General features: G+C 40.4%; 3 protein-coding genes across 26 annotated transcripts in view; 2 read left to right on the top strand and 1 right to left on the bottom strand.

The window, feature by feature from the left end:
• Positions 1-1,471, top strand: part of SUPT20H (SPT20 homolog, SAGA complex component) — a 49,260-nt gene extending 47,789 nt beyond the window's left edge. For 7 of the 20 annotated variants that reach the window (XM_036299916.1, XM_036299927.1, XM_036299917.1 and 4 more), the window contains 2 exons: positions 160-263; positions 1,000-1,471. In XM_036299916.1, the coding sequence (XP_036155809.1) occupies positions 160-263; positions 1,000-1,137 (242 nt within the window). In that variant the 3' untranslated portion in view covers positions 1,138-1,471. Of the gene's footprint in view, positions 1-113; positions 264-999 lie in introns of those variants that run through there. The other 13 variants (XM_036299911.1, XM_036299912.1, XM_036299922.1 and 10 more) reach the window with 8 other exon arrangements.
• EXOSC8 (exosome component 8) lies at positions 1,403-10,909 on the bottom strand. Of its 2 annotated transcripts, none has more exons than XM_036299934.1 (11): positions 10,747-10,909; positions 9,131-9,167; positions 8,835-8,898; positions 8,170-8,243; positions 4,999-5,044; positions 4,028-4,133; positions 3,903-3,948; positions 2,538-2,634; positions 2,149-2,269; positions 1,948-2,054; positions 1,403-1,605 (listed from the first exon to the last, which is right to left on the bottom strand). In XM_036299934.1, exons 1-11 carry the CDS (start codon positions 10,869-10,871, stop codon positions 1,490-1,492), a joined length of 939 nt encoding a protein of 312 aa, XP_036155827.1. In that variant the 5' UTR covers positions 10,872-10,909; the 3' UTR covers positions 1,403-1,489. The 2 variants fall into 2 exon arrangements, with proteins under 2 accessions (XP_036155827.1, XP_036155828.1); XM_036299935.1 differs by lacking the exon at positions 10,747-10,909 and adding an exon at positions 10,182-10,449.
• The window catches only part of ALG5 (ALG5 dolichyl-phosphate beta-glucosyltransferase), a 123,188-nt gene continuing 117,064 nt past the window's right edge, over positions 10,864-16,987 (top strand). For 2 of the 4 annotated variants that reach the window (XM_036299931.1, XM_036299930.1), the window contains exons 1-3: positions 11,781-11,938; positions 15,457-15,628; positions 16,892-16,938. In XM_036299931.1, the coding sequence (XP_036155824.1) occupies positions 11,861-11,938; positions 15,457-15,628; positions 16,892-16,938 (297 nt within the window). In that variant the 5' untranslated portion in view covers positions 11,781-11,860. Of the gene's footprint in view, positions 10,996-11,780; positions 11,939-11,984; positions 12,004-15,456; positions 15,629-16,891; positions 16,939-16,987 lie in introns of those variants that run through there. The other 2 variants (XM_036299932.1, XM_036299933.1) reach the window with 2 other exon arrangements.

Raw genomic sequence — 16,987 nt, 5'->3', positions numbered from 1 at the left:
ACTAACAGGAGACTAAATTTATTCTGAAATGTCTGTGATTTGATACTTAAGATTAATCATACTGATAACTCTTCTATTTCATTTTCTGTGTTGTCCTTTTCTAATCCTGGTAGCCTTCAAACTTTTGACTGGCCTGCTTTCCCCTTCTCCTCTCTGTAGTGTTGTCTCAGCTTGGCTCTGCCGAGAACAGACCTGAGCAAAGCCTTCCTCAGCAGAGATTCCAGCTCTCCTCTGCCTTTCAACAGCAGCAGCAACAGATACAAGTAATCCAGCAACTTCACTCTGATTACATTTTAAAGATACTCTGCTCCAAAAGTACCTCAAAAAACCTTAGTTTTATTTTATTGTCTTTTAAGACTATATAGTAATAGATAGTTTAGCAAATTTTATTTAAGTGTGACATTTTAGCCAGTCAGATTGGAGCACTGAATATATTTTGTACATTTAAGCCATACTTAATTTAATATCTTTCCTGAAGTGCTGGTGGCACATTAACATCCCATTTTTGTAGTTTGCATTATATTTTGAAATAGAGAGTTGTCAATGCCAATGGTTAATTTGTACTGCAGAAAAAGACAAGAATGCCAGTGTTCCTATTAGTAAATGTCATACCTGTTTTAGAAAAATGTCATTCCATTATCTCAGGAAGTCAGCATATTGTAGTTGACTATCTTTTATATGCAGGGTGGTTTATATTGCTATAAACTATCGTACAACAAAATGGTAACTGAAGTTGCTGAGTTACTACAATATAGACTGGCAGGGCAAAGTAACATGTATTTTTGAAGTGTACCAAGAACCATTTTAAAAGCCCTCAGCAGGCTTCTGTGCCACTGGTGCTGTTTGATTGTGCATTGTCTGAATGTGGTATAGTCCCCTTTTGTTATCTTAGTGCTTTCTCCCTTTCACTTTTGTTTTCATCTCTCTCAGGAAAAGTACCTTTTTATACCTGCTTACATTTAAAGTACCTTGATTTCCCTCTCCTCCCCCCTTTTGCAGCAGTTGCGATTCTTACAGCATCAAATGGCTATGGCAGCAGCAACAGCACAAACAGCTCAGCTACATCGTCAACGGCATACAGGCAGCCAGTCAAAAAGTAAAATGAAGAGAGGCACACCAACCACTCCAAAATTCTGAGTCTTGCATTATTTTTTTTCTTTTTTAAAAACAAAAGGATTGAGTTTCTACTTCATTTCTGTTTTTTAAAACATAATCAGTATTTTACATTGTTTGATGTACAAACTTTATACAGAAGCACAACCCTATGATTTTTAAATAAAAACAGGGAAATGCTTTAACAAACCATTAGGGTTCATTTGCTTAAGACACTGCTTTTTCAAAATTGTTCCTACACATAAAACATGTTGAAGTGGCCTAAGAAATACTAGAAATGTCCTTCAGAAAAATGTAGTTTGATATTTATTTAGTATGAAAGATTTGTGCACAGTGTAATAAATACAGTTTTTACAAATATGTTTTGAAAACGTAGTTATTTGGCTTTCATACTCTTAATTACTTCATCCATCAGTTTTTTTATTTCTTTGTGCCTTGTAACTGCTCGGCTCAGACAGTCCTGAAGTTTAGCTCCAGTCAGCCCACTTCCACCTGAAAAATTATTGTACCAACACTGTTAATATATGCTATTGTACTTTTAATGATCAACATGTCAAGTTATAGACCTAAACGTTCAGTAATGTAAACCAGGGGGTATGGTTAAGATTGCCAAGTTATGTTTTAAGACCTCCAAGTGATTCCAATGCATGCCATAAGAACCACTGGTAAACAACATAAAAACATAAGGAATTTGAGGTAACAAACTGTCATTTTATACTTGCTGCATTAGGTACATGGTAAAATATCCCATGTTCCATTTGTCCCACTCCTATGTAAAGAAGCTCACATAGAGTTTTCATCCAAATATTTAGGACTGAAATAGAAGGAACATGCCTGGTTTGTGAAGACAACATAGCTTGCCTTCCTCGTCCATTACTACTGTTAGGGTTCCAGTTGCCAGATGTTCCTCCTCTCCAGTAGGGTCCACTATGAGCAGAGTGCTATTTAAAAATTTTTTTGAAGTGTAAATTATCAATCCATGAAACATTTTATTTTAGAAGAATACTTAAAACAGTTTTTATACATTTAACTTACTCATCAAACACCGCAAAGGAGGTAGCAACTGGATGAGTTCTAATGTTCAAATAACGTTTCTTCTTTAAATTAACTTCTGCTAAAGCAGTTTCTTCATTTATAGTAACTTCAGGCAACTGTACTAGAAAGGCAAATATGTTAGTATCTCTAATGTAAGTAACAAACATGGCTTTTACTAAGTTCACTTTTCCAGAAGTAATCTTTTAGAAAGAAAATACCTTAGAACATTAAGATAAATACAGTGTATATAAACATTTTTGTTAATTTAGAAAGACTAAAATGAATGGTGGCTAAATCATAACAAAAGCCTAAAAAGTTTGAGAAAGTTTAACAAAACAGAATATTCTGACACAAGAGGAGGAATATTGCCTTTTATTAAGATTGCTTACCATTTTTTAAAGCTGCCAACAAAGCACATGTACAGGCATCCAAAATATTTCCATCATAGTCAAGGCAAATGAGATCACAGTATAGAACCCAAGCAAGCTAAAATAGAGTTTACACAAAGCAAATTAAAGTCTTCTGATGGGTAGAACATGGGATTTGCTTCAACTTATACACCACAGAACCCTTAAACAAGATAACCTTCAAGGCTCAAAACCTTACAAAGAAAAGAAAAACCTTTACCTTTAAGAAATAAACCAAAAAAAGTGGTTATGGTTGATGAAAGCTGCCTTCTGACTACCAAGCTGACAAGTGACAAACATTTCCATTCTTGTTGCTAAGTCAGATGAGGGAAATACTTTAGAAAGTCCCAAACGAAAATCAAAATATACTTTCCCAAAGAAACCTTAATACATCAAATGCTTAGTAGGGCCTGGCTGGTGTTCCTCAGTGGCTAAGCGTCAACCTACAAACCAGGTCAGTTAGATCCTGGTCATGGCACATGCTGGGATTGCAGTCTCAAACCCCAGTAGGGGGAATGCGGGAGGCAGCCGATTAATGATTCTTGTCATTGATATTTCTATCTCTCCTCCCTTTCTCTCGGGGTGGGGGAGGAAAAAAGGTGGATTCCCTTTAAAAAAAAAAAATGCTTAGTAGGTTTTACAACAGCGGTTCTCAACCTGTGGGTCGCGACCCCTTTGGGGTTGAACGAAACTTTTCACAGGGGTCGCCTAAGACCATCGGAAAACACATATATAATTACATACTATTTTTGTGATTAATCACTATGCTTTAATTATGTTCAATCTGTAACAATGAAAATACATCCTGCATATCAGATATTTACATTACGATTCATAACAGTAGCAAAATTACAGTTATGAAGTAGCAACGAAAATAATTTTAAGGTTGGGGGTCACCACAACATGAGGAACTGTATTAAAGGGTCGCAGCATTAGGAAGGTTGAGAACCACTGTTTTACAAGTAAATATGTAATCAAAGAGAAAAATCCTATAGGTTCTAGTCAACTTAGTTCTAAGTTTTCCAATAGAGTTAGAATTTGTAGTGCCTTAAACGCATTAGCTAATCAGATACCAGTAATCTATAAAGAAAAAAAAAAAAAAGAATGTTTGTGGTAAAAGGGGAAAAGAATTACCCTCAGCTTAATGTAGCTCCAACTCAGGCAATAAATTAGTCAAAATTGGTTGTCTTTATATGAACTACATAGTTACAGAATAAGACATGTTTTTACTGAACTTCATCTAAAAATAAGACATCTGTATTGAAGGCTACTGTGGTTTTGTTAATTTCCCTGTCTACTCTCCACAAAACAATTAATAAAAGCTTATAGCTTCTCTATTATTCTTACCTTCCCTGGAGAAATGCATAAGTCCTCTTTCAGAATTATCTGTGAACTGAATGACAACACAGTAAAGGAAAGGTCAAAACTGTCTGAAAACGAATGATAGTAATACTTTATCCCGATTATCTTACTTTTCAATGACATCTGCAATGAACTGGCTAGCTACTTGGGCCTCTTCTCCAGGAGGTCCAGACCGAAATCTCGACGAACACAGAGGTGGTAGATCCACATTAGGAACTGAAAGAAACACTCTGCAACTATGAAATAAACTTCACTTCTGGTTTATGAAAATGTTAAATGTAAATCCACTGCAGGGGGACTGTCACCATGGATAGCTTTTTCCAAGTGGAAAGGATTATAAGACATCAATTATATTTTTAGTCTTTTTAAGACTATTAAGCTTGGATAAAGTAAAATCTATATTTCTGACTTTTTACCACACATATATATATATATATTTTTAAAAAGCATTTAAGGTTTAAATCCTTCACAAGTTTTCTTTCTTTCGAAATACCTCAATCTGTCGCAGAAGGTAGCCCCTCTACTCATACCCAACTGTTCTGCATTTGAAAAATATTGGTTCCTACCATAAAAGGATAGCCCAAGTCAAGAAAAATGATGGCATAGTGGGCCTTGGCCGGGTGGCTAAGTTAATTAGAGCATTATCCCCATGCACAAAAAGATTGTGGGTTTGATTCCCCAGTCAGGGCACAAACCTAGCTTTCAAGTTTGATACCCGGGTGGGGTGTGCTGGAGGCAACCAATCAATGTCTCTCACATTTATGTTTCTCTCTCAATAAAAACATATCCTTGGGTGAGGATTAAAAAAAAAATCACAAAGTCTCCAATTACAGCCTTTTCCTAGGAGATTCTATTTTCTTGGTTGATGACATCTGAATGTATAAACAAAAACTGATTTGAACGAGTTTGAAAAATTACAAAATTCTCTTATGTTATCTTCCAGTAGAAAACTTCAGGAATGTCTGCTTCATTCCTATATATTTTGATTATGAATAATTTTCTCAACTATTAGTACTTAACTACAATATTTGTATTAAATGTGTTAAAGCATTTGTATTAAAATTACAAAATCGTAACTTACCAACATATCCTTTATCAGGGGCATCTGGTGGTGGTGCTGCAAATTCCTACAGAAGCAAACAAATGTTTCCAATCAAAGAAGCTACTAAATAATTGTGAAGAAAGCCTTAGTTATGGAAGGCTCTACCAAAAAACATATTAACTAGTTTACCACATCATGAGCATCTACTATGCTTAGGGAGTTGTGTCAGGGACTCTAATGGCACCAACACTCACTTTAGCTCTCCAGTAATGAGGCAGTACAGCATAGTTACACTACAGTGCTACTCATCAAAATTAAAAAATATTATTTGGATTTCTCCTCCATCCTCACTTGCACTAATTCAGTAGCCACGAATCTTTAACTTAAACCCCAATGTGATACTGGCACAGCCAGATTTAGGAAATGATGGTAACAGATAAAGGAACTAAGCAAAAGCTCTGGAATCACCTGTTTCATATGTCAGACCCATACTTTTTGGCTGAGAGACTTTGGGTAAGTTACTTAACCTCTTACCATTCAATTTCCTCATCTGCAAAATGGGAAGTTAATGAGATCTACTTTTAAGGACTGTTAATGAGGGTCAAATGAGATAATGCTGTTAAGCCTGTAATATAAAATTTGGCAGTTCAAATCTTATTGTTAGATATCACCCCAGCTTTACCGAGGAAGAATCTGAGCTTGGGTGAAGTAAGGGTGCAGTGTAGTTAGAAGTTCTATTTATTTATGAGCCTTATGTTCCTGGACAAGTTACTGAACCTCATGTAAAACAGGAGACAGAAATTATACCTCAAAAACTGTTCTGAGGATTAAACTTGATTTTGTAAAGTACCTAATATAAGGTGCCTGAAACATAACAGGTACACAACACATGGTAGCTATTATTCCCTCACAATTTTCTTTTGAACAATCTCAATTTTCTACATATTTGCATGAATTAAATACCAGTACTGGATAAAAGGATGTCACCAAAAATCTCTTAATCTCTCAAATTATACCCAAATTCTTAAAAAAATAAAGGTAGTCAAATTTTGAAAATTATTAGATTTCAAAACATTTGATGAATACCCATAAATTATAACTGAGTCATTAAACTTGGGTCGTCTTATCTAATACTCAAAGATGAAAGCTCTCTGGAAATGAAAAATACTAAAAGCTGACACCTGACTGCCTGCCTAGTCAACAGAATTACTAGTGTATATTATAATTTAATCAGTATCTACAATAAAAGAGAAAAATGGTAATTGGCGTACGATGCTACCCTTTTCATTGGCTAATCAGGGCTATATGCAAATTAATTGCCAACAAAGATGGCGGTTAATTTGCATATGTAGACACAATGCAGGGAGGCTAAAGGGAAAGCAGGAAGAAGCCCCCTGCCACTGACAGTGATCGGAAACCCAGGGGGGAGCTAAGAGCTGGGGGGCAGGGCAAAGGCGGCCCCAGGGCTGCCTTTGCCCTGCCCCCCAGCCATGATCAGAGAATCAGGGGCCTTTTCCGCCCTGGCCGGTGATAGCAGCAAGTAGGGGTGGAGCCAGCGATGGGAGCTGGGCATGGTCGAAGCTGGCAGTCCCGGGAGCCAGGGGTCCCTTGCGTGGGCCTAAAGCGAAGCCCACGATCACGGGGCCGCTGCAGCTGCGGGTCCCCGCTGCCCGGCCGGACGCCTCAGCCAGAGGCGTTAGGCCTGGGCAGGAGCGGAGCCTGCAACCGCAGGGAGCTGGGGGTCCCCTGCCCAGGCCTGACGCCTCTGCCGGAGGCCTCAGGCCTGGTCAAGGGGCCGATCCGGTGATTGGTGATCGGAGGGTGATGAGGGTCAACTCCTCTGGCCGAGGATTGGGGGGATATGATGGTCCCCTTGCCAGGCCTGAAGCCTGGGTCAGAGGCGTCAGGCTTGGGCGGGGGGTGGAGCAAGCGATCAGAGGGAGATGGGGGTTCCCTGCCCAGGCATGATTCCTGGGCCAGAGGCCTCAGGCCTGGGCGGGGGCCAGAGCCAGTGATTGGGGGGAGATGGGGGTCCCCTGTCCAAGCCTGACACCTCTGGCGGAGGCGTCAGGCCTGGGCAAGGGGCTGATCAGGCGATCGGAGGGTGATGGGGGTCTACGCCTCTGGCCGAGGCATCAGGCCTGGGCAAGGGGCAGAGCCAGCAATCGGAGGGGTCTGGGGGTCCTCTGCCCAGGCCTGATGCCTGGGCCAGAGGCATCAGGCCTGGGCTGGGGGCAGAACCAGTGATGGGGGGAAATGAGGGTCCCCTCCCCCACCTCTGTCAGAGGCGTCAGGCCTGGGCAAGGGGCCGATCCTGTGATTGGAGGGTGATGGGAGTCAACGCCTGAGGGCTCCCAGTATGTGAGAGGGGGCAGGCTGGGCTGAGGGATACTCCCCCCCACACACACACCCAGTGCACGAATTTCGTGCATCGGGCCCCTAGTCCTATATAATAAAACCCTAATATGCAAATGGACTGAACAGCGGAACGACTAGTCATTATGATGCGCACTGACTGACCGGGCAGCTCCTGCATTGAGAGTCAAATCCCCCCCCCCCGCCCCCTCCTCACACCCCCCCACCCCCACCCCCAGGAAGATGACCTGTGGCGGCGGTGATTGGAGTGGGCAGGGCTGGCCAGTGGGTGGCACCCGGCCGCCAGTCGCCCCACATATCAGTCCTGATAACTGGCCAGGCCTAGGGACCCTTCCCTATATTTTGGGAACAGTCTCTTAGATTTAAAAATTAGAACTGGCAAGGCTACTCTTCAACACTAAAAAAACAGGATGATGCAGCAATGACATGCATGGATTCTGGCTTGCACATTTTGTGGTCGGCCCTGATTCTGACTACAACTGTGTGACAAAGCCAATTACTTAACTTCTCTCTACTTCAGATTTTCCACCCATAAGATGGGGAAAATGGTACTACTGCCCCAGAAGGATCATGTTATGTACTACTTTTGATAATCAGGGCAAAAAAATGTAGCTGCCCATACAACAGCAAGATGCCTTTCACCTGTATGAAAAGTATGGTCACTGGTGCATGCAGCATCCCGGATTGCGAGAGGGATATCCGACTGCCGGTTTAGGCCGGATCGGCAGTCAGACAAGGCTACCCCACCACTCCCCCGCACGAATTTCATGCCCCGGGCCTCTAATATGAAGATAATCTGGTAACTCATTTCAGTAAAACATATATTAAACCTACCGCTTTAATTCCACAAATGACTGCAGTATTTCCCAGCTTCACTAGAGCAGAACCATCTGCAGTACTAACTGAACCTGAAAAGTATTTAAACAAAATGAAAAAGTCCATAAACAGTGTTTTTGTTTTCTACATGATTTTATATTGCTACATAAGCCAGTAGCTTATGAAATTTATTACTAGCTCAAGTTTTTAAAAAGTGGTATAACTACTTAAAACTACTGTTTTAAGAATTATTCACCTTTCCTTGAATTTGAGTCAATCATTTTTTCGTTCAGGCACAGCAGTGCACAGATTAAAAATCTCTTTACACAAAATCACTGGAATCCCTTAAACATGGTAGAATTTGGCCAAAATACTGTTTAAGTGGCTCAGAGGCTAAAATTTGGGAATGCCATAAAGGTAAAATTGGAAAATTACATATTTGCAACAGCAGGTTTAAAACATAACAAATCCATGTCTTGGAGGTATGGAAGGAATGGTGAAAAACTCTTTATAGTTACTTTAAAATTGTAAATAAAGAGCATATAAATTGAGAGAACAGTGAGTTTTAAAAAACCTTTACAAATAAAAATTCTTTACTAGTATTAAAAAAAAACAAGAAAAATTATATTTTCAAGACTGAAGCAACTTCAACATTCTTATTTTAGAACTCAAAATATCCTCACCTATGTTGACAGTTGTGGTTCTGAATTCACCAAGTTCTCTTCCATCAGGACGGCAGTTCTCTTTCTAAATAAATTTATATGAAAGTAAAGCACATCTATGTGTATATTTTATACAGAACCAGGCAAAACATCTTAAGCCTTGTTAGTTGAAATTACTTCTGAATTTTTTTATATAATTGACATAACAATTGTTTCAGTTGTACAATGTAACAATGTTCATTATTTGTATATATGAAATAGTCTTTAAAGCATATACTATCAAAAGGCATAACATCTACATAACCCCTTTTACTCACCAAAAATCTCCTGTAATACTCCAGAGGTTCCACAGTTCTGAAACATATGAAAAATATATGTGAAGTAGTGAACCTTTTTTTATTTTTTTAATATATTTTATTGATTTTTTTACAGAGAGGAGGGGAGAGGGATAGAGTTAGAAACATCAATGAGAAACATTGATCAGCTGCCTCTTGCACGCGCCCTACTGGGGATGTGCCTGCAACCAAGGTACATGCCTTTGACCGGAATCAAACCTGGGACCATTGAGTCTGCAGGCTGATGCTCTATCAGCTGAGCCAAACTGGTTAGGGCATGAAGTAGTGAATCTTAACATAAACCCAGAAACTGGCAAAGATCTTAAAAGTGTAGTGAGACAGAATAAGTCTCCAAAATATGTAAGTTTTTCATAAATTCTGAGGTGTATGTTGCCACATATAACTGTTTACTAAAAGTAGATTCTCTTTCTGTAGCAATCACAGTTATTAACTACTGTCCTTAACTCTGCCTGAAACAATTACAGTATTGGAGCTCAAAGACCTTGGGCATCTTTAAGAGGATTAATTCAGGTGTTACTATCACTCTCTCTCTGAAGAAGGGATTCTTAGCGAGAATGAAAAAAAGTTACATCTTTATTTTTACTATCCAGTAACTGAATTCAGTATATTCTTCAATTATGACTGTGGGCAATAAACTATTATATTAGCTGTACCTGCAACTTTAACAACTACAGACACTGGAAGTTTTCATTTTTATTTAATAATTTGTCGAAGGTATGTGTACTAATAGTTATTTTTAAATTATAGGAGTTATAGAATCCCCACTAGATCTTGCTTAAGAAAGTTAATTTTAGAGCAGGTTTATGTCCAACAGTATATCATACACTTGAGATTTTATACAAATAGGTAACTGTTTTGATAAAATCGATTTCCTTTGGATTCCTATTTATATGCTTAAAAACTTGACTCTAAGAATGAAAATCTATTGGTTTAACCAGAGTGGCACACACACAAAAAAAGGCTTATGTAATAAACTGCCAAACAAGGCACAGTCCTTTTAGGAATAACTTACTGAAGGAGAATGAAGTGGCATGTGGTTCTGATGCAACACTTGCCCACAAGTGCCCAGTCATGTGCCCTAACCAGGAATCGAACCTTGACCTCCGGGTTCATAGGTCGATGCTCAATCACTAAGCCACGCCAGCGGGGCCTGATGCAACACTCTTACAAACATACAACTGTGTCTCCTGGAGCTGCACATCCACTACCGAGCCACAGTGCTCCTGATACCCTTGAAATAATCTAGTTATTAATAACCGGAAAGGAACAAAGGGAAGGCCATACCCCACCCCAAGCACCCAATGAGGAAGAGGCTACCCCACCTACACCGACACTTCCAGCGGGTACTGAACTCTACACACACACACCCGTCCACCTTCCGTCTCACTGGCGGGAAGGAGCCCTCTTTTCCTTTTCCTACGATCACCTTCAGGTCTCCCGGCCCCGTGGCCGGCTTCCGCGGGGATAAGTGGGAACCTGGTGGGGTGGCCTCCAGGTGAGGAAACCCCAGCTAACGGTTAAGGGAAGCCACCCTCTGCCAGGGAACAAACTCGTGCACGCCAGCCGCCAACACTCACTTGAACCCGGCCGCCATCTTCTCGCGAGCCTTTGCTTGCGCGGGGGCGACTTCCGTCTCCAGGACGCGCGCCTGCTCCGCCCCCACACTGTCGACGAGGAACCGAGTGCCCTTCTCCCGTAGCATGAGACGCAGAAGGTGAAACTAGGGTGGTTTTTGACCCGCCTTAGTTTCCACAGTCTCTTGCTAGAAGTCTCTTTTGGTTTCTTTGCCTTCTACAGGTTTTGACGAATCAGCTATTAGATAAGTGGTGAGCGTCTCTCTTTAGAAACAGTCGGGTAGTTCAAGAGTTTGAAAGAAAATGGAATTGATAGCAAATAATACAGTACTGAGTGTGAAGCATTACTGCAAAACTTCTACGCTCTTTCCCGCCTCTGTCAGGCTAGGCCCGCGTTTTAATTCTCCTAAGTAAAGAGCTCGCAGCTCCAGCTCCGGAGATTACGTAAATTTCCTGCGGTGACACTTTGCAAGTTCCCGGGCGGGCTCCAAAGGAGCTGCTGATTTTGTAGGCTGTGTCGTGGCTCAAAGGCTTCCACCTCCCTTCTGGATAGGGTTGCCAGAAAATAAAGTACAGCCAATTAAATTTGAATGTCAGATAAAGTAATTTCCTACTAGGAGTACGCTTCCAGTGGTGTATGTTAGTGGTTGTTACCAAGGGCTGGGGAGCCGGGAAGGTTTTAGAAATGATGGTGATGGTTGCAGAACATTGTTAATTTAATTGATGCCACCGTATTGTATATTTAAAATGGTTAAAATATCAAAAAATTATCACCATTTTAAAAAATTATATGACATACCAAAACTTTTAAATGGGTCGGTTATATGGTTGTGCAATTATATTTTAATAAGGATGTTAAAAATAACACGTTGTTTATCTGAAATTCAAATTAAGTGGACAGCGTGTGTTTTTACATGCGAATTCTGGCAATCCTACTTTGGAACAAGGCGCCGGGCACACAACTACTACGTGTTCTTCGCCTAGCCGCGCGAGGGCGCTGTGGGCGGCAGGTGCCCGGCGCCGCGGCCTCTCTGCGGGCGGGAGGCGGGGCTGTGCGACCCACTTCCGCGTGCGCGTGTGGGTGCCGGATAGGGCGGCTGCAGCCGGTGCTTGAAGGATGGCTTCGCTACCGCTGCAGCTGGTGGTGCTCGGCGCGGTGCTCGGCGTGGCGCTGGCGGCCGCAGCCCTGATACTGGTGAGAAGAGGGGTTGGGGACTAACGCGGGCCTGGGTTCGTTGCTCTTCTGGAGACTAGGCCCAGGTATTCTCTCCGCGCTGCCGGCTCTTCTGTGTCTTCTTCCACCATGCTTATCCCCACCCTTTACCCCAGAATTCCTCTTCTGAATTTCACACCCCCTTTCTTCCTTGTTTATTTTTACTTTGGAGCTCTATGTCCCTACGTACTCAGAGCCTTATACCTTTGTTCACTTTGAGACGTGCCCACCCACTCCTCGCTAGCCCCCTTGTCCCCGGACCCTCTGTCCATCCCAACCTCTCCAAGACTTCCTTCCGGGTCTGTATCCTCTTCAATCTTGCCCCGCCGGGGAGGTCTTAAGCCCCCAGAAGGTGAGTGCTCTCTAGTCCCCCTTTTCCTTATGTGGTTAAGCACGTAGCGGTAACAGAACACTAATAGAAGCTATCTATTACAGATTGAAATAAATTAGTGGATCAAAAAGACCCACTAGGAACACAGGAAGATCAAGATAGGCAAAGCCTGATATTAACATCTGTTTGGGGGGTCATTATGTCCCAGAGTTAAACATCCTAAATTAGCTGCCTCGAAATGATGCAGTACAGTAAGATTCAAACTCATATTTTGCCATTATTCTGGAAACAGATTGTAAATACTTGCTGATCCATAAGTAGTAGAAAGTTTGCCAAGTGAACTTTCTCCCATATGATTTGGAATGAGCCTGCTCTCTAGTTAGTTAATGAAGAGGTTTCAGCTTCCTTGACATTCAGATTAGCAGCCAGGAAGGTCTCTGTCATCTTGCCAGAAAGTCTGTAAACTCACAACTTAGGAGCAGTTTAGCTAGAGAAAAAGCACTTTATCTTGATTTCTTTGGGGTGATTTATGTCTGAGTGAGAGAGGAGTCCTTGCTTTTGGTATATGGAGATTTCGGATTTTTTCCAGGGTTTTGAGCAAGTCAGCTGTGTGCAGGTTAGGGTTTGACGAAAATCCAAAATTGATCTGCCTCATATTGAATCTGTTACAGATTTACATGTGTACATTTTGAGTTTGTACTAGAACTAGTTGACCCCATGGCTTGAAGTGATTATAAGAGCTACCATTTATTGAATACTTCCAATGTATTGTAAGTATTCAATAAATTTGATCTTAGAACAACACTGACAAATACTAGCTTTATTTGGTGCGGAAACTCAGGTTAAAGAGCTCATATGCACAAATGTCACACAGCTCCTGGAACTTTGTTTTTTAAAATGTCAGACAGAGCGGATAATTATTACCAAAAAAAACCCACAAATCTTGTTTTATCTCTCTCTATATATAAAAAACTAAGTGACCAACCTTACGTCCGTCTGACTGCCCAACCGACAGCCGGTACATATGAGCCCACTGGCAATTGAAAAATAAATGTTGACTTGGCACATGCGCGATACATATAAAGTTCTCGCTATAAAGCTCTTATAATTAATTTCAATGTGCATGAATCCATGCACCGGCCACTAGTATGTTATATTTATCTGCACCTTCCATACATACTTTCTCCCACCCCACTTCTTTCTGGATTATTTTGAAGCAAATCCAAGACATAATATTTTACCTGTAAAGCCTTAGCATTTATCTAAAAAGATAGGACCCCTTTGAAAATGTAATGGCAGTAGGATTCTCACAAATTATTTTTTATATTAACCGTTATTTAGTGGTTTTAAATACATATCAGTTCCAATGCCTGATGTATGTCTTAGAACAGTCAGTTTTTACCAGTCAGCATTCACACACACTTAGCACTTCATTGATATGTCTCAAGTCTTTTGATCTATAACAATTTCTCTTCCCTTCCCCGCCCCCCCTTATCTTTAATAAGTAGTCATTTTTTCTGTAGAATTTCTCACAGTCTGCATTTTACTAACTGCACTCATTTGGTGCCTTTTAACATCTCTGACTCCTGAATTTCTTGTAAACTAGTAGTTACATCTAGAGACGTACGAAATAAATGTTTGACTTTTTTAAATCAAGGAAAGTGTGTGAGTGATGCTGAATACTTCCTCTTTTATAACATCAGGAGATTTATAATGTGTGATTTCTTTGGTGTTAAGATGTTATTAGTCTGACCTACCAGTTATAAAATTTGTCATTTACCTAAAGGTTTTAGCAGTCATTGATGATCACTACCTAAATATATTATTTCACTGGGAATATACCTAAATTCATTATTTCACTGGCAAAAGTAGAATATTCTAATTTATCATTCCTTCATATATTACCTAGAAACCTATAATGAAAAATAATTTAATCCTCAGCTACCAGTTAACCTGAAATACTGTTCATATATAAAAGGGAAGATAAAAAGCAAGTTTTCAAAATAATGACATAGTTCCCTGGCATCTTAACAAAGGTGACCAATTAATTTTTTATTTTTAGTATTATGAATACATGATTTAAAATACTTTTCATTTGTTTCAATGGATTTGCAGTAATTTGATGCTCAAATCCTCCCATCATAAGGCAATGAGAGCCCCTCAAGTTGGCTACTTTTTGCATCGTCCTCATTATCATTGATGTGCTATTCCACCATTGCCCATTTCCTGCCCCAACTTGAACCAGACATTCCTCTTAGGAACACTGGTTGCTTCTAGTGGGAGATGGAATTTAGAAAACACAGTCTGGATACCTGAGGTGCAGAGCAATAACTTGGACCCACTAGTCTGGATACTGTCCATGCTCACACCAATCAAATGCGTATGCAATTTCAGTATGTACCCAATGGAATATTATACATGATTGTCAAATTACAAATGATAATATGTAGATTGATTGTTTAGAAATAGAAGGTGTGCCAATAGACGTAGTATTCCAAAGAATAGCTATTTCCAAAGCTAGCTCCTAATCATATGTGGAAGGGAGCTATATAATATTAATAGTGCATGACATTTACCAATATTTGATACATATTCTACAAGTTTGATACTTTACTCCAGAAAATACTGTATTCTGAGTTGAAATCTGGGGTAAGTGCCAAGAATTCTTAAGCATTATTAGTCCCCACTATGGGGATTGGGAGAATCTTCCCTTTATACCCTGGGTCAATCTGGTCCTGGATGCGAGGTCTGCCTTCATCCCACATGTTCCAATTGTTATATGAACTTGTCCTCTGTCACCTGTAGGCTCCAAGTAGGGATAGAACCTCACTCAATGTGTGCCCAGGATTGGGGGTTTGGCACGTCTAAGAGCAGATTGTACTTCTGTAATTTGTTCCCTATTAGATCTGGGATGACAGCCCTAGAGAATGACAAGTGGGAAGAGACAGTCTCTCTTAAGACATTACTAATGGGTAAAAGGACAATCATCATTCTTAAGACTGGTTTGAATTTTGGAGTCACCTCCAGATTATTGTTAATGGACTAAAAACTGAGAATAAATATTCTAACCAAGGGGGGGGGGGGGATTACATAAATCATACAGCGTTCGAACATAACAAATGTAAAACAGGTGAACCTAACAATTTCTTTTTAACATATCTGCTTTTAGATTTCCTTTGTTGCATTTGTAACTGCTACAGAAATGCCACCTCTTCATCGACATGAAGAAGAGAAGTTCTTCTTAAATGCCAGAGGACAGAAGGAAACTCTACCTACCATAAGGGACTCACCTACTAAACAGCTTTCTATTGTTGTACCTTCATACAATGAAGAAAAGCGGTGTAAGCCCTTTTTGATTTTCTAGTAAGGGATGATTTGGGAAGAAAAGGAAATTTATAGTATTGCATTTTATTGCCTTTCCCAGAACATTAGTAGATGTGGGCTATGGTGAGTATCTAGTTAGTTGGTAGTTGCAGCTTAGAAGAGGAAAATAGAATATTAGCTATGAGGCTATGAGCAGCAGCATAAAATAGTGAGACCGAAGTGGACTTGAGGAGTAATGAACAAGTTGTGAACAGAGGACAGGTGCTCCAAATGAAAATGGTTAGTGCAGGAAGGTCCCAGAATAGCTTCTTAGATTATATGGATTTTTTCCAAAAGTAAACTCTGAGTGTGTTAGAACTTGATAAATCATTTTGTTAGAGACACTTCTCATCAACACCAGTGAGGTGTTCCCAGACAGCCTCCTGAGTCTGTGGGAAGGGCTATTCCCAACCTTGATCCTTATCTTCTCATATAAATGAATTTATATGAGAGACCATGATTGCAGTGTGAAAAGCCAGTTTATTAAAGCATGCACCTTTATTGAAAAAGCAAAGCAAGCAAACCTATACATCTGGCTCATGAAGCACAGATGGGTTCTCAACTAATCTGAAGAGCAGGTTGGATGGGGGTCCAGGGTGTTACATACCCTCCTTTCTATAGGCTTTAAAATTCCTTTACTGAATATTTTGGTACAGATTAATTTGAAAGGTCCCCCCCCCCCCCTTTTTTAATTGATTTCAGAGAGGGAGAGGGATAGAGAAATAGAAACATCAATGATGAAAGAGAATCATTGATCAGCTGCCTACTGGGAATCAAGCCCACAACATGGGCATGTGCCCTTGACTGGAAATGAACAACCCAGGACCCTTCAGTCCACAGGCCAGCACTCTATTCATTGAGCCAAACCAGCTAGGGTTCCAGGTCCCCTTTTTTAACTTTGTTGTGACCTTCCCAGAAATCATGAGAAACACCTGGCAACTTTACCTTGCCAAGCCTTGAGACTGCTGGCTTCTCTGCTTAGGGAGTAAAAGTGCCCTTTCTTCCTATCCCCTTTTTCCCTCCTTTTCTGAATTCTCTTACTGAGTTTTTTAACCATTTGCTCTCAAGTGTCCTTGGCTCTGGAAGATAATGGCTTGTTAGTTATAAGCTGGCTGCAAATTATCCACAGTGTTTGGCCTTGATTTAACTTTCCTATCTCAGTTTCCCTATTCCTTCTGCCCTGGAATCCTGTTAACAATTTCAAAAGCAATTTTTAATGTACCTTTTTTTTTTTCTTTAAGTGCCTATAATGATGGATGAAGCTCTGGGCTATCTAGAAGAGAGACAGGTATCATGTTTTCTCTTTCAATATAATGTCTCTAATTAAACTAGACAAG

Source organism: Myotis myotis, unplaced genomic scaffold (assembly GCF_014108235.1).
Source record: "Myotis myotis isolate mMyoMyo1 unplaced genomic scaffold, mMyoMyo1.p scaffold_m19_p_3, whole genome shotgun sequence".
Lineage (NCBI taxonomy): Eukaryota > Metazoa > Chordata > Mammalia > Chiroptera > Vespertilionidae > Myotis > Myotis myotis.
Note: the sequence above shows the minus strand (reverse complement) of the source record. Positions and strands in the feature narration are given on the sequence as shown.

Coding starts and splice junctions, on each gene's coding strand:
- EXOSC8 (XM_036299934.1), bottom strand. CDS start 10,871: ATGCTACGGGAGAAGGGCACTCGGTTCCTCGTCGACAGTGTGGGGGCG. Junction 8,244..8,834: donor AACCACAACTGTCAACATAG/GTGAGGATATTT, acceptor AATACTTTTCAG/GTTCAGTTAGTACTGCAGAT. Junction 3,949..4,027: donor ATTGCAGATGTCATTGAAAA/GTAAGATAATCG, acceptor GTTGTCATTCAG/TTCACAGATAATTCTGAAAG.